Below are 17,733 nucleotides of genomic sequence, written 5' to 3' on the forward strand. Positions count from 1 at the left end.
AGGGAAAAGTGCCACAGCCTAGACTTGAACTAAGGGACTGATTCCCTTGCACTCCAAACACACAGGCTCTGCTATCTGAAGAGGCAAGGAAGGGAGAAGAGAACAGGATTCACCTGTGAGGTCTCTCCATCTCTCCTCCTCTAATAACCTGAGTATACTGCAGCTGACCACTGAAATCTCCAACAGCTGCAGCGTCTTAGGAGACATAAAACAACTAATCAGAGAAGTGACTCATGTGTAGGTAAGTGGGAGTGTCACACTGGAATAGAAAAGGAGATGAGTGGATGTTGCTCAGGGAGGAAATGATTACTATCTTTCCTTTGTAATAGTTTTGGTCTTCAGATGACCAACAATGTTAAAATGTCTCCCCAGAAATTCTTGCAATATTTCCCACACCCTTCTGCAGTCACCAGCAAAAAAATATATATGATGCAGCAAGATCTGTTGGCCATGCAGCCAACAGATTCTTACGAAAAGAAACTTTCTTCATAATTTTTCCAAAATTGCAGTACCAAAACTATTATTAAAGTCTGAATCCAATTGATTACACTTTTGACTAATTGTAATGGCTTGGAGTACCAGCTAATCCATGCACTGAATGAAATGATGCAACAATACAATTAAAGAAACTCAGAGTGCATCTGCATAGACACTGAATGCTCTTTACGCAATGGATGACCTTAACGCCCTAATATTTTGTATATGGACCATGCAGAACCTACATTAAATGAAATAATATAGAAAGTTTAGATAGTATGACCGACCAATGTTTTGGTTCATGCCTGAAACTGGCAGGCAAAAGGCAGGTGGTGGAGGTTGGATGCACCACTAGAGGCCACTGTGCTCCTTCTTAACATTTCAATGGCCATTGGAAATGGACACATGGGTGTGACAACACTGAAATCCAGGGTGCTAGAAAATCTTTAGGCTCGTGAGGAAGGAAGTGCTACACGAACTACGCAGGCTATCCACTCCAAAAAGGTACTTGCTGCAAGGGTAGAAAGATTACTGGAAAGCTTCCCATTGATTTTGCACCTTGGCTCATTATTTGCCTCCTCTCTACACTATGCACAATTTGCATTGCTTCTTGCTGGAGAACTACAGCCTAAATAGCACCAGCGGTTCCTCTTACTTTAAAAGGCAGCTAATCTCGTGCTGAACATGCATGAATCAAGTTAGTGAAACAGGAAAATAAAAATCATAGAATCATTCAGGTTGAAAAAGACCTCTAAGATCATCTAGTCCAACCATCCACCAGCTACCACCAATATTGCCCACTAAACCACATCCCTAAGTACCACATCTACCCTCTCCTTAAACACCTCCAGGGACAGTGACTCCACCACTTCCCTGGGCAACCCATTCCAATGAACATTTTTCAAGGTGTTTAACCTTTTGCTACAAAATACTTACCTTGAGATCTTCCTGCAATAATTCACAGGATTTGTTGTATACATTAGGAGCCATATTTTGATTGCACATACAATCGTTAAAACACAGGAGAACTCCAGCAGTACTAATGGAACTTTCCTAAGTAGTACATAGACTTTGGCCACACAATACTTCTTGTGGTCTAGTCAAATCTCTTTAGAAACTAGCTTGATTTAATCTGGAAAATTGACATAGGATAGACATGGAATCCAGCCTGTGGGTCTGTGACTTTGACTTTTTTTTTTTTTTTTAAAGAATCTCACCTTCCTGCAATGTTAGAGTGACAGGTTTCCGCTCAAAGTCAGGTGTACTGCATCCTTCTGGAATCCTATCCACAAATTGGGCAATATTTACTCCTGGGATAGAAGATTTCTTGTAGGATTTCACTAGAAAGGCAAGGAAAAATACATTCAATTAAGATAATGTGTTTGTGTTTCAGAAATGTTCATGCAATCTGCATCACCTCCCTGTAGAACAGGGAGGGTTTCTGCTCTGCTCCACTTGGACAAGAAAGGAACCATCCATTCTCGTACTTCAGGATGGGAATGTATCCACAGGCTGGAGCATTAAGGTCTGTGATTTTGTGTTGACTTATTGCGCAGCTGTGGCTGAAGTGAGAAAATTTGCGATCAAGATAAAAGTCCAGGGCCACAACAGCTTACACGCCTAGCAGTGTTTTGGACGGAGAATGCTTTTACGTCAGCCATTATTCCAAAGAAAAATTCAAAGTCTGGCATGAGGAAAACCCAATTGCAAAGGTCAGCAGAACCTGATGGGCCAGTTTCTGGTGTCTCTCCTGGTGGCGGTGAGAGACAGACACCTAATTGCCAAACAACACCAAAAGCAAGTTGGGCTTATTCTCAGGGTTAGTCCAGATAGCCACAGCTGTGGCTGTTCTCTCACCTGCCCGATGGCTTGTCATGATGCTGTGCTCAGCTCAGCTGCTTGTGGTCAGCACAAATAGGCTCTCCTGTGAAGAAGGCAAAACATTTCATTATTTACAGTTCACAAAGGAAATGAAAGACCTTAATCCTGCTCACCTTTATGATGCAGTTTGCCCTTCCTTGCTTGCTACATCCCCAGCATCCCAGTTGAGAAATGCCTGACAGTCAACACAGCTCTTCCACCTCTTTCCAAATCACATCATGACAGTTTTGAACCATAAGCATGATGCAAAACGGGTAGGAAAATGGCTAGTGGGGCTAAACTGAAAACAAACACATCTAACAGCATCCCTCTGACACATCGTCCATTTACATGTCATCTGGCTTTCCTCCAAAGACCTCCTCTCATGTTTCAAGCAAATATTACACCACATGGCACTCACGCGCTGAGTTCTGATGGATGGCAAGAGCAGTTGCTGAGAAGAAAGCCACAGAGATGGATGTCTAAACTGGGGCACGAAGCAGAAGCACATCCTGATCTAAGTAAGCTCGTCTAAATTAGCAACAGACCTGAGAGCAGACTTTAAGCTAGTATTTACTCTAGAAGGAAATGGTGAAATGTGAACTTGGCATTAACTAGTTATTGTTATAGATCACTCATGTGACCCTCTGTCAAAGGCGTCTCTTTCCCTGTATTTATAAAGTGGACAGCATATAATGTAACACATCACTGTCTTGCAAGCAAATTGTGAAGGCAGATTTCTTGTCATATGAGAGATGGTCAGAAACTATAGAGTTACTGCAGCCCTGAAAGAGCAATTAGATTAGATTCCCATGTGGGATTAATGCTATGTCTCTGCTTACCCGTCTGCACTCCTTTGCTCAACACAGTCCAACCGTGTTGTGACTGCAACCCTTACCAGTTTTAAAAGGAAGAGGGACTTTGACAGCACACCTTTCACCTTCTTTCTGTTTCCTGTATCAACTGACGTTCATGCAACCATGAATTGCCACACTACACCTGATGAAAACACTGGGTAAGACTAAGTTTACATATCCACACACACTAGCTGGAACACTGATATTTTGGCATTATCTTATACCTTCTACTGTAAAAATCTATTTGTGGTGTTGTAAAAATTGCAAATGAAGGGAATGAACAGCTTGTGGGAGGGAAAAATGCAAAACTGAAATGATTAAAAGATGATTCCAGGTTGTACCAGGCAAGGCACTGCACAGCAAGTGGCAGAGCTCTTCAGAGACTCTTAATCACCATCTCCTGATGAAATTCATTTGTCCTCCAAAGTACTGAACTGTATTAATAGCAAACACTATAATCCCCTCCTGCCTTTCACAGTCTTGCATCTTCCTAAACATGTCACCACTCCAGGAGCTGAAATGTCTAACTCTACACAAATGTGACTACTTGTCATTAACTTGCAACAGTATTCCCCTAAGATGTCTTTATGTTAGGCTTACATTCACCCTTCGCTTCTCAAGGCTTCTTCCCTTCTACATTAGGCAGTTCTGACAAGCATCTATACTGAAACATGAACGTGGGCCTCAGGTCCAAAGCCGTTAAGAAATTTATTTTTTTCCTATGTTATCACGTGTCAAGTCAATCGAGGGTTTTCAGGTGTGACTGTGGACATACACTAACGTAATTCCAAACTATAAAGAGATGGCTACACTCAAACCTAGCTGAAAAAATAAAAATACTGATGATATTCATACAGATAGTAATAGACATCATACTTGCATCCTCTCAATATGCACTGTGTAAACTGCTGAGTTAACATGGTCTTAAATATTTCAGAAATTGACATGGATTAAAGATAAGCTGCTGTGAGTCCTTAAACTCCTGTGAATTCTTGTCTTCTGGAGAGTGAGACAGAAGCATCCTAATGCCACACATTGACTGCACAGTTAAAATAACATTGCCAGGATATGCAAGAGAACATTCCTTCAGTGGAATTAATCCAACCACGTCACATTTTCTAGTGTCTTCCATGTTAAATGTGGATTGGAAATACTGTATCTGCTGGCACAAAAACTTTCAGAATATGTCCTGCTTACTTTTAAAATTTCTACTCCATTATTACAAGAATAACCTTGGTTTTTTACTTTGACTTCAGCTTAATCTTAGAAAAAAAAATAAATCACAGGCTTTTTTATTTGTTTGTTTGTTTTTTAAAGAAATGAAAGACAGCAAAAACCTTCTGAAAATTGTCATGGCAGAATTTATATCTCCACTCACAGTTTCCTGAACCAAAGCTCTCTGCACTAAGATGATCACTGATGTTGCCATTTAGTCAAAAGAGGCAGACAAATGCTTCCAAAGGGCAACCAACCCCTCCTCTATGAAATGCTCTTTACCGACAGTCCTAGCATAACAGGGCTAATACTGGAAATAGCTCAACACTCTCAGAAAAACAGAGGACTTCATCCACTAGCCTCATTCAGATAACCAAGATAAGACTTGGCTATTTCTTATCCCGTGTAGAAGTCCATCTGGTTTTCAGGGGCGGAGATGTCCCCTTTGGAGACAGTGGCAAAGTTTCCACTGCTGTGAATGCAGAATAGAAGCAAACCCTTGAATACTGACAACATTTTTAAACTAACAAAAGAAACCAGACAGCCTGACGGGATGGGAGGCCTGCCTTTCATCCTGTGTATCCATCACTCTATCTGGATGAGACAGTGCAAGAGCCCGTTCCCTTTTGTACTATGACTGGGCGCTAGTGATAGGGCCATAAATCAGCTAAATGACTGAGGCAAACATTTGGAAGTCACAGGATTTGGTGGTACAAGTGATGTCACAAGTAGTTATTTATGGGGTTCAGACAGTAGAACACAGACGAGTTATAACATAACTGCTGGCAGAGACTGGTGAGCAAAATTAGGCAAACCTGCAGAGAAGTGACAGGCAGCAAGCAAGCGATTCATATGCAGGTGATGGATCCAGGGGCATGGGACCTGCTATTGGCATAAGCACAGCACGGGTGGGGTACAGAGCCATTAGCACAGACCACAATAGAAGATTTAAATCAGTATAATAAATTAATCAGCAACAGATGCAGCATTCTATTTCTCTTTGTAATGCATAAAAATCAGGACAGTTCCAACACAGTGAACGTTCAAATTGTGTGTTCAGTCCCAAATCCAAGCTGTGTTTTACACTAGCACATCCAGATACTCATTGAGAAGAATAATCTCCCACCTAAAATTTCTCTTTTAGCTTTGGGTAGGCTTTGTTTGATTGTTTGTTAACATTAAATAATATTTTGAATTTGAGTCTTCCAATTTCAGAAGATTTTTTTAAAGGAAAGCCTCATACTTCTGTTAGAGTCGCAAAACTGAAGGCCAGCAACTGTAAGAAGTGCAACTTCATGAAAATTTTTGAGTAGGTCACAGAGGGGGAATGCCACAAGTACTCCTGTGATGAATGGAGACCTTGTATAGAGCAAGGAGGAATGCCCAAGGATCAGATTTTATGTGACTTATTCCTTCGGAAAATCTATATTTGGCTTGATCTTCTCTTCTGCCTCAGGGATTATGAATGTAATGCTCATGCCATCTACAATTTATGTATGCACACACCAGATACCATAATTTCTTTCATAACAGACACACATTTTCATACAGTCGATGAATTTACAGCAAGTATTGCAAAGCAAATGCAAGTTTTACTTAATGTCCAGAAGAAAAAACAACTTATCCATACTTGCTGTCACAAGAAGCAACGCCTGCAAAACAACAAATTGTAGAAAAGAGAATATACCTGTGCTACATGTCACACGTTAGCTCCATGGGAAACTTGCAGCAGGTCTCCTAGAGCCTGCCTTCTACCCAGGGAAATTAGCCCTCACTGTAGGACTCCATCATTCCCAGAAAATTTACAAGCAATTTACAGACCACAGCAACACAGAGTCTACCAGACAGCAAAGGTTGCAGCTCATCCCCCCAGCTCTGTATCACCCGCACACAAATCTCAGTGACAGCATGACCAAACTCACTACCTTACAGGCTGAGCTTCTGAGCTGATCCTGCTTTAACTCAACACTGTGCCTCCTAGGACCGCGGTCGCTTTGTCCGTTGATTCAGATGGCAGAGCTCTTCAAAGCTGTTCAAGAGGTCTCTCGGTCACAGATATCCGCGATCTGTATGGAAGAAGCCACATCCCTTATTAATCTGCCCTAAATATCATTAAATGGGAGAAGAAACAGTACATTCTTGTCCCCTTTGCACCTCTCCGCTCTCCTGGAAGGCAAGCCTGGGCTCAGTAGCTGCCTAGCCGGGATGTCTACGCTGCACTGCGAGCGGTTGTGGGGAGTTGGTTATACACCCCCTACATTCCCACTGCAGCATGGGAGGCACACTTGAACCCGGCAAGCCTCAAGCAAGGCAGTTGGCCAGCTTGGTCATATGCGACCATCAGTCACGGCAATGGTGCATTTCCAAGTGCCAGCTGGGTCAAGACTTTGTGCCACAAGGGACAAACATTTGTGTGGATCAATGGTTTGTTCAAGGAAAGGACAAGCTGTACGTCCAAGTTTTGCAGGACACACCAGTAGATGGGTTCTCAGAGGTCACGAGTCCGTAGGAGAGCTCATCATTCCTTAGCAGAGAAGTAAGACCAGTGGATTCTGGCATTTGTGCATTGGGAAACCAAGCCTGGGCTTGGTCTTCATAGTAGAACACAGACTGGGAGACTCTTGAGAGGTCTGAAGGAAATAGTTCTTTCACACGGTTCACATGCTGTCATGGCTAGCAGAACCAGAACAAGGTTTCTTTTGGTGTCCCATCAAATTACAAGTTCTAAAACCCGTAATTAATGGGAAGGGAACATACAGTACACACTTGGTCCTGTAACTAAGACTCGTGTTATATTGGTCAAGGACAGAAGGCCCATGAAGGGCACCATTTCCACTAGTCTCAGAGAATTGAGCTTTCAGTGGAAGAGACACTGGTGGTGGCAGCACCATCTGGCAACTGTTCCAACCCAGAGATGGAATCCTAGACCCATAGAATGCTTTGTGTTGGAAGGGACCTTAAAGACCATCTAATTCCAACCCCTCTGCCATAGGCAAGACACCTTCCACTAGACCGGGTTGCTCAAACCTGGTCAAGAGCTTCTTTGCAGGGTTAGGGAACATCATTTTGATTGGCAATTTAAAAGGGAAACGGGAAAATTTCTTCTTTCTTCCTGACAGTTATGGCTGGTGACAATATTTACACCTTTCTAAACCATAAGAAAACAACATCAGTATAGGAAAATTTGATCGCTCAAGGTGATCTTAGGGCTAAGACCATTCAGTTTTACATCTGTTGTTACATTTGCAGTAGTAAAAAAGTAGAAGCAAGCCAAGAAATTAAGACAGTGCCTTTCATCTGCTGCTGAAAAAACACTTTGACGCAGCAGCAGACATCACCTTCTAGCGTCCTAGTGGGTTTCCCATGACCTGTTCATTGCCTAATGATCATCCCAAAAATAATTCCTTGGATGTTAGTCTCATGGGCGCAGGGCAGCAGTTGTATCACGCAGTTCTTTGGGAACTGATGTCTTACCAGTGAGCACCTTGAATAAGAACAGCTGCTTCACAAGTCTCTGAAGACGGTAACACTTCACGTAAGCCATGGGATGCACCCCATTGACTGGTTTCTACTGAAACCTGAATTCAGTTCTCACCAGCTGTTGCAAAAGCCTTCCACTTAGCAGTTAGCCCAACTAGAGGACGTAAGCTATCCAGAGCCGTGAGGCTTACTGCAGCTCCCCTACCTACATACGCTCCTCACTGAAAATTGCACTGCCAATGGTATTTAGTCTCAAATCACATTTAGCTCTTGGAGTCAGCCTGAATGGCTGAGGAACTCCTAGCTATGTAGATAGCTGGTTCCAGCAAGCACCAGGAGAGCCACAATTCTGCCTGGTGCACTGGACCTAGACCTAATAAGGCTTTGTCTTATTTCCAGCCCTGGTTCACATAGGTTTTACTGGGTGATGGGGGGGAAGGGATGGAGACCTCTCCTATAAGGGACTGATAACCTAAAACCATCTGTGACCGAGTAAACCCCTCCAAGAGGCTGACCTTCTTCCATTTCACAGCTTGTTTTCCACCCGCCCACCCAAAAGTCCTGTTAACCCCTGCATGCCAGTGGATAAGCTAACACATACCATTGAAAACCCGCAAAATGTCAGAACGAAGCCCTGTACATTCAGCAGCGGTCATCGCTTTCAATGCAAAGAGGGTGCTTTTTTCCCTGGAAGCAAGTTCATTCCCCTAATGAAGGGCAGTGAAGAAGTGTCAAGAGGCAACAGCTGCAGGACAGAATTTCAGGACTGAATTTAAAAGTACATTTTAATTAGAAACAGAAGATTGGAAGAATTGTGTTTTCTCTATAATTCCCATCCTCTTTGGTATACATGAAATCACCAGTCAGAACTGGTAGATGACTGGCACAACTCTTCCTAGAGACTATTGGTGCCTACTACGTGGCCCAGACAGAGCAAGGAGTAAGGAAATTAAGACCTGAAGAGTCCAAAAAGCTGAATAGATTTTCCAGTCTGCCAACAGACAACCAAGGTCAAAAGCTCATCTCCCATTAGAGCCACTTGGCTAAGCCACACCATCCTCGGCAGCATGGGTATCTGGTCAGTCACTGCACTGAAGGTCAGGGTGATGTCAGCGGGGCCTTTGGGCAGAAATATTCAGAGATAAGCAGTGGGTCAAGATGTACAAAGCTCAAAAGTCAGGTACAACATCCACTTTGGCATATTAGCAGCAAGATTCTCGCAAACACAATATTTGAAAATACAATGTGAAAAAAAAGTTGCATTCAATTAAGGATGGGTAAGGGCATAGAAAATGGAATAAAAGTCTAAATTCGGCAAAGGCTATCATTTACCTGCAGCCCTATGTACTATATTCAATCAGGTGGATCTGACAGTACGGGTCTCGCTGGTCATGTACATGTAAAGAGACATTCCTTCCATCAGATCACGCTAGGAATTAAATGGATCACAGAACAGAATTTGTTTTTTTTTACCAGGAAAGCACCCTGCATCAGGATGAGCAATAGTCACACCATGCACATGGCTGCCCCAGATGAGTCTTCTGGACTCACATTTGATTTTATATAAATGTGGTGCCCCAAAAACTCACGGTTCCATCTCAGCAGATGTCCATGCCCAACCCAGCCCCTCAACACCAGATCACCCATGCTGTACATTGCAGAAGAAATTTAAGGGACTATTTTAGAGCCCAAAGCCTTGGTTATTTTTACATCCCACATCCAAGATGCCAGTTTCCCAGTAAGCTGAGGTCCATCATCACTATTCATACAACGCCATGATTAAACCCACCACAGTTAGCTGGATTTTCACACACTGAGATGCAACTCAATATACAGAAAAGATTAAAAGCAGTGGAACAAATTCAAGAAGCACCAGTACTCCACTTTCACACTGCAGATTAGCTCCCTCCTTCCCACGGCGTACAGAATGCCTACTATTTCCTTCAGGACTGATTTAATCTGTTTGCATCCATGACTGACTGAAGGGGGTTGCTAGCACAATCCAGAATTTAAACGGAGCCTGGCTGCCTCTAAACCTGATATTCCTACTTTTCTCTTGTGGTCGCTGCCCACTTTGCTGCATGCTCCAAAGCCTGAGCTGGCCAGTATTTGGAATTTACTTGCTGTTTCGCGTTTGGGAAAACAAAATAGATGGCAATAGGGTTTTTAACATGGACTCAGCAAGTATGTGATTAAACATCAACATAGTACCAGACTTATCAGCCCTTCAGTACTTTTCACCCCTCCCTGAGACACTAACGAAAATTATATTTTAAACACATTGACCTCTTTAATGAATGTAGAGAATAAGGTATGCTTTAGCTGCTTTCATGTGACCCCATATAGTTACTGGGATCTGCCAAACATCTTCTGCACCAGTTATATATGTGTGTATATATATGTGTATGTTTGAACCATTCCACGTGCACCAGCACTCGAGCACGCACTCACTGCACAGTAAGGCAAGCTGCGCTATTCAGATGCCGCAAGGGATTCAAGTTATGAGGCTTCTTCTCATTCCCCCCACTTTAAATTTACATGCAAAAAGAGCACCTAATAAATACCCCACTTCTGATTTGTTTCCCCAACCTGCCAGTAGCAACAGATGAGAAATGCCCAGTCCTCACATTACAAACTATTTTAATATTTCATACCCTCACATGCAAGGAAGTTTGTCACTGAAACAAATACTACAGAAAATCCCTCTGAAATTGCAAGAAGCCACAGCACACACTGCCTTCCCACTTTCTTTGCAGGATGCCTGAACATTTTTTTCAACATTGTTCTAGTACTGCCCTGCCTGTCCTTTGCCTGCACAAGTTAATGCCTGGCACCCACAGAGGTGACAGAGGACTCCCGTTGCTGGGAATGCTGTCCCATTCCTTCTGTAGGCTGTCCTCTGTCAAACTGTATCCAGCACTCAATTGTCAGAATAAAATAAGTCTTACCCAGAACTAGAAAATTATGCCAACACACAACAGAGAAATAATTGAAATAGAAAGAAATAACCATGATGGAAGGAGAGGATGTCTCTCCCCTTCAACCCCTGCTTGCCCCAGGAATCCGACAATTTCACAAAAAGGTCACAGAGTTTTCCTTTACGTGGGTTTAGAACTAGTGGTGTCCACTATTCCCCACCGGTCAGCTTTTCTGCCTTGTGAAGGTGATCACAAGGAGCTCAAACATGCAACCTAACAGCAACCACAGCTACTCAAACAGGTAAAAAGCACTGACCTACACACGTCTCCCAACAGTCCTCTTCTACTCGGAGTGCTGTCAAAGCTGCAGCTCCCGTGTCCTTTCTGCAGTCAGTGCTCAGCTGTGGGATCAGTGCTGGGTCTCTGGGATCCTCCTCAGCTGCTCCCTGTCTCAACTTCTGCCTCTCCTTCTCTCACACTTAATCTCTCTCTCTCGCCCTCTCCCTCTAGTAGAGGAAGCCTGTCACAGAGCTGTTAGCCTGTGAGACATGCAGATGATTTTTTTTTTTTTTTACGGGAACCTGATGCACCTGTCTCCTATTTGTTATTATTTCAGTCCATACCAGTAAGGGTGCTGGACAAATCTGAGATGATTAACATAATTCTTCAATATTTGACAAGTAGTTTGGAGTGGTGCTTTTTCTGCAGATTGTGTTTCCTCTTCGCTGTGATTCATTAAAAACTTTCATACAACTGAACGGCCCTGTATGTTCTAAAGGAAACTGTAGCTTAATTGCCTTGAAACCAATCTCAGGAATAATTAGGGTTACTAATTGATCAGATAAGTTGAACTTTGATTAAAGCGAGTGGCCAAGCACATTTAAGAATAGGTCTTCTCAAAAAATTCTGCTTTCTTAAAGAACTCTCTGAAAACACAATTTCCTCAGACTGCTGAGGGTGGTGGGCACCCACAGACCACCCAAAGCTCTTCTTGCTCCCCCCTCTTCCAGGTCTGAGTTGCTGGCTTGTCTGGTGTTTCATTGCCCATGTTGCTAGCCACAGGGACAGAGTAACACCTTGGGTGATAATTTCAGTTGCATTCTGTAATTTCAAAAGCAATACTAAAAATGCAATACTGTGAGGCAGGGCAGACAGGAGCACATCGACACTTCTAAAAAGCAGATGGTAACGTACAGCAGCTTACGTAGATGGTAACGTACAGCCTCTTCAGGGAAGAGTACAGGTCTGTAGGATAGGCTGGACACGAAGCACTTCAAGTGCTAAAAGGTGGACAAACTCCAGACCCCCAGCAATGTGACCTAGCCTGGAATCAGGCTGCCTAGTGCAATGCTATCCAACAGGAGAAGCAAGAATCTAAGGCAAACGTCATTTTAAAATGTTTTGTTTCTAACCATTTAAATGGTTACTCTGCACTGGTGCAGCCTCACCATCACTACTGAGTTCAGTTTGCGCACCACGGTACAAAAAGGAAATAAAACTACTACAGAGTGCCCAAAGGCGGGCTACAAGATGGTGAAGGGCCTGAGGGGAAGACGTGTGAGGAGCGGCTGAGGTGCCTGGGTTTGTTGGGCCCAGAGCAGAGCAGGTCGAGGGGAGGCCTCATGGCGGCCTGCGGCTCCCTCACAGGGAGCGAGGGGGCAGGCGCTGAGCTCTGCTCTCTGGGGACAGCGACAGGACCCGAGGGGACAGCATGGAGCTGGGACAGGGGAGGGTCTGGCTGGGGGTGAGGGAGAGGTTCTGCACCCAGAGGTGCTTGGGCGCTGGGACAGGCTCCCCAGGGACGTGGCCACAGCACTGAGCTGAGTTCAAGAAGCGTTTGGACAACGCTCCCAGATACAGGTTCTGATTTTTGGTCCTGTGTGGAGCCTGGAGGTGGACCTGATGATCCTGGTGGGTTCCTTCCAACTTGGGATTTTCTAGATTCTATGAATGTAAGCCCCCTCACACCAAGCAATGAGCCCCTTACCCTGCTGTGTAAAACCATACCTCCAATGCACCAAGACTGGCTAAGCAACTAATCACAAAGAAAGCCCAGCAAGAGGTACCAAGATAAAGTAGCAGGAGAACAGGATGTTTGCATTTTATGTGCTTCCAAGAAACCAGCTAACTCCCTAACTCCTTTAGTACAAATTAAATAGTTTTCTCCCCAGTCAATCGCTAAGTATTCTTCGTGTTGGTGAGATAGCTTGGACTGTCCCACAGTTTGCTGAGATAATACAGGAACAGATTTAAGTCATTAAGGTGCAGGTGGCAAATCCCAACGAATCACATTTACACATCTTTATGCACATTTACAGCCAGCAAAATGCAAAGGGTCTGCCTCAAAAAGTAGGGAAGTACTAACAACACAGGAGATACTAAACTCAGTCTGATAAACTTGAAAATGTCCCAGTTACCAGACCTCAGAAACCCAAAGGGCAGCCTTATGTAACGTGCTTTACTTAGCAATCCTCTGGCACATCCCTTTCCAATAACTTGCTTCAATGATTTGTAAGCCTGGGCATTCCCTTCCTTTTGACAGCTCTCATAAAGATTATTTCCCTTCAGACATGTGAGAGAAGACTCCACTGGAAACCCACCAAATTCTATGAGCTGACCTGAAGATGTCAGATTCCAACAGTATTTCATCCTAGATTAGCAAGTGGTTATTGGTTGTCTCAAACTTGCATCTGTCAGGAATGAAAATTCTTTGCCAAAATAAGCTATTCAGGTTTATTTACGACGTAGACAGATTTTGTTACTCTCCCACAGAGTATTATCCTAAAGCACAGCCAGCTCAGCCAGCCCTGTCCCTCTACACTTCTATGTTTGCAACCCAGTCATTGAATTGTCTGTCAGCAGTTGTACTGAGAGCACAAAAATCTCACTTCTCAATCAAATGAGGATAAAATGCAGAAATGGGCAACCAGTGCAATAATCCTGAGAACCCAGAGCCTTTGTTGTGAAAGAGCAAGAAGACAATCCACTCTGTGCTCTTCTCAAGCTTTATGCTCAAGAGACATGGAGTCTCAACGAGGTGGACATGGACACTAAGAGACAGTTGTACAAGTTGCCTAATGTATAATACCTTGGACAGCTAAGGCAAGTTGCTAAAATGCTTTAAAATGCTACAGTCACTGCTTTCTTGTAGTGCAGCTACTCTGTACTAATCTACATTCATTACACAGGAATGTGCAATGAGGCCATGATCCTGCTGGTAGAGTGGGGATGTCCAGCACAAATCCAGTGTGACTATTGGGATGGGATTCCCCCATCTAAGGCGAATGCAGATGGCACATCTCAGACAGTTTTCAGACTCCCAGCATTTAGTCCTGATGGATGTCCTGTAGTAACTACAACACTGCTTTGGATCCAGAGCACAGGCTCTGTGCAAATCCAGGATGCAGCCTGGCAGTAGAGCATCCCTCACGGCTCAGAGGTACCAAAGGTTATTTTGAAATGATCTATTATTCCAGGAATCTCTGGAAGTTTTGCCTGTGCTGAGGCTGATGTCCAGTAGCTAGATTCCCTGGAAAACCAATTAGCTGACTGACCTAGCCAATAGTTAGGAGCTCAGCTCATGCACCCAGACATGGATTGGACATGGTTCAAAGATAGAAACTCTACCAGGTGAAGGGCTGGGACAGCCCTCCATTACCCAAGCCCAGGGAATAAAGCCAAACTCCTCTCCTAGTTGACCTAAGGCCTTCAATGAGCACCCGTGAGGGAGAGAAGAAACTGGGTTTCCCATTCACCTCTTTCAGTCTCCTTCAAGTGGAATTAGTATCTGCCTGTGGCTAAGGAGAATCAGTGGAGCTCACCTGGCCCAGTACCACTAACAGAGAGAAGCCTGCCCTTGTAAGCTCCGATTGCTATAAGGGTAACCTGACCTCCTGCCTGTAAGCACAGAAAAGGACAGATGACACTAAGCAAGACGGTAAGTGCCCAGCCTACAAATGTTTCCTTGGGTTCGGGCCCAAAGCAGGTCTGATATCACCCTATAACTGTCTTGGCTGACAGTTGTGGGGTTCGTGCTGGCCTTGTGAGGGACTTGACTGCATCATGAATGCAGCTGAGGTTTTTCCCCCCCAAACACCCTGTGGCAGCCAGTTCCCTCACTCATTTTCCCATGTGATGGTGACCTAATGTGTGACAGGCTCTGCCACAGGCCTTTACTGCTCATTCCCAGTCACAAGGCCATGCCAGGAACCTCTTAGCACAGGAATGCTCGTAAGAGTTGGAATTCAGGGAGCAGGAGAAGCAGAGCTGCTCCATGACAGAAAGGGCAGGAGAAGCAGGGCAGAGACCCCACTGACCAGGTGCACTCAATGGCACTTGTAGGTGAACAGAGCAGGAACAGTGATGGCAACAGTCTCTGGTGATCATCGAAGCCAATGTAACAAGTCTGCACATCCGTGTCCTCAGTTACCCAGCCTGAGACCACCACAGACCATGTTAGATGCCTAACAAAAGATGCCACCAAAAAATGATCAGGTTGCTACATGGCCTAGTCTTGATAGTGCTAGCTGATAAATTCTGCCGATACTTCAAGGCTCCTGAAGACCCCAAACTTCGTTTTGCAAGTCACCTCAGTTTGAAATGTTCAGACCTGACTAATGGGTACTGAGTACCTGGAGCCTTCCCTGCAGTCGCAGGAGTCACTTGGATGCTTGCGTCTTGGTGCCTGTGTGCTGGGACGACCACTGGGATAAAAGCACCTGGGTCCTTGAGGGTACACGTGTATATGAGTGAATAAAAACTTTTTAAAATAAAATCACCTTCCCCTCCTTTAAGGTCTCCCATTGAGCTCGGTTGTCTTGTTGCAATATTATTTCCTACAACACAGATATTTTTGCAACTGCCTGGAAAAGGCAGAGCCCCTGAATAGGAACTGTGTGATGACACTGTACCTTGTAGCCCAGTTTACAACTTGGTCCTCTGACAGTCTCCATGAGCTACTTTTTAAGGATTGCTTTTGGTGACATAAGGTCTCACGCTCTCTGTATTTTCAACCATGAAGCACGTTCTGCCTGCCTGTGGTCAGACAGACAGGCAGGCTCCTGTCTGATTGAAGGGTGGAGGGACATAGTGAGCAGGTCACTTTTCATGGCAGATGGATGGAGAGATGCATCATTGAAATGGGCAGGATAATGTCAGGGGTGCCGATACATCATGGCAATACTAGGAGAAGGGAGGAAAGGAGGAGTGGGTGTCAGAGACAGATCCTGTGTCAAAACGGGTGACAGATGAGGGAGGGCTGTCTTCTGGGATGGGTGGCCGGGCAGACAATACCAGTGCCAGAAGCTGAGCAGGAGGAAACAAGACCCACGCAAAGGCCCTGGTTAACCCTGAATTTAGAGGGAGCTGGTCTGTTGCTCTGAGGCAAACTGAATGGCAAGCAAATTGCTTGCAGTTTGGGCCTACACATATCCCAGCATGTCCTTATCAATCTCTTTGATTGACAGATGTGAGAGTATCAGATGGTTTGGAGCTATCTATGTTCATGACAGCAACTAGGTCATCCTGCAGCCATTCACCTGCTTTCCAGTTTAATTCAGCTTATTTTTCAGGCATATCCCATTTTGCACTCACCACTTACTCCCCTCTTTTCACCCAATGAGTGTGTCTACTTTGAAGGGGCTTTAAACAGAACAAAGGTATTATTCCTTGCAGTGATTATAAAGGAGGAGAGCTCCTCATGCAGCACGTGGTAAAGGAGAGAAGGAGGAAAAAAATCATGTTTACCTGTATTCCTCAGTGTCACTACAATTTTGGACTCCACCTGGATCCTCATGGCTAGCTGGGTCACGTTGACAATTTCCCACTCCCCACCAGGAATAGGAATACCCAAGCGAGATGCTCCTCCTGGCCATCCTTACCATTCCTGTCCTGACAATAATAAAGAACTCAGGTTCCACCCCAAACCATCAGCAGCAGAGGTGGGAGACTGCTGGTGCAGGAGGGACAACCTAGCACAGAGAACAAGATGTCCAGCAGCCCAGGATTCCAAAAAGCAGGGAGCAGTCAAATAAACCATTAACTGCTGCTGCCCACCTTCTGCAAGAATATGAAGACAGTTTTTCTGTGTGTTGTGTGTATTAGGACTATATACCCAGTTTTCAAAATTTGCTTTAGTTCTTTTTCCTCTATATCTACCCTAGAATTACAGCTTTTTCTTCCTAAAGTATTTACCTATTTATCATTGTCTTCCTCTGGTGTCATGTCAGTGTGCAGGCACATTTGTTTTCCATGCCCTCTCTCTTTATTTATCCTGTTGTACAATTTGTATCTTCTTTGTAGCTTATGAACTTACATCTCATTGATAAGAACATTGAGATCTGCTGTCTGTCTTCTCTGGAAGAGTTTTGGCCTTCTTCCTGACTCTCTAGGTATGTCTACAAAAATAGAACATGCACATTGCTGACTTATGACTATATCCCTGAGAAATAAACTTCCTTAAGCAACAAGCCACAGCCGTCTGAGACAGAAGCCAAGATACACTGGCTTTGCTACATGCCACAAAGGTCAACAGACCCAAACTGCCAGATCAGACAGGAGGACAGAATGACAGGAGCAAAGGACATATAAATTTAATGACTGTCAGCTTAACTATGTCAGCTGATTTCTGAGCTCAACCAGAGGGTAAATGGAGAGGGACAGCCCCAGTTTGCCTTTATAAGTCTCCAAGAATTGAAGCCTCTTTCAGGCTCTAGCAGTTCCAGCAGTTTCCTAAATGTTTCGCCTAAGGAACGAATGTTTTTTCACACTAAGCTATACAGCAAAGCCACATGAACAGCTCCCAGGCACCCAGCCATGCTGACCTGCTCAGAAGGTGGCAGGAAAGCTGTGACAGTTCACAGAGCAGCTGAGGCCGGCAATGCTCTCTGCTGTATTTATAAAAAAGGCTTTATTATTTTCTGTACCAC

The 17,733-nt window shown here is 44.3% G+C and overlaps 1 protein-coding gene across 1 annotated transcript in view; it reads right to left on the bottom strand.

Moving 5' to 3' along the window:
* IGFN1 (immunoglobulin like and fibronectin type III domain containing 1) overlaps positions 1-16,601 on the bottom strand; it is a 37,650-nt gene extending 21,049 nt beyond the window's left edge. The window contains exons 1-2 of the mRNA XM_032203007.1: positions 16,553-16,601; positions 1,695-1,817 (exon numbers count right to left, since the gene is read on the bottom strand). Coding sequence (XP_032058898.1) covers positions 1,695-1,817; positions 16,553-16,601 — 172 coding nt within the window. The remainder of the gene's footprint in view (positions 1-1,694; positions 1,818-16,552) is intronic.
* Between the last annotated feature and the right edge of the window lie 1,132 nt (positions 16,602-17,733).

The sequence above is a fragment of the Aythya fuligula genome, chromosome 25, assembly GCF_009819795.1.
Source record: "Aythya fuligula isolate bAytFul2 chromosome 25, bAytFul2.pri, whole genome shotgun sequence".
Lineage (NCBI taxonomy): Eukaryota > Metazoa > Chordata > Aves > Anseriformes > Anatidae > Aythya > Aythya fuligula.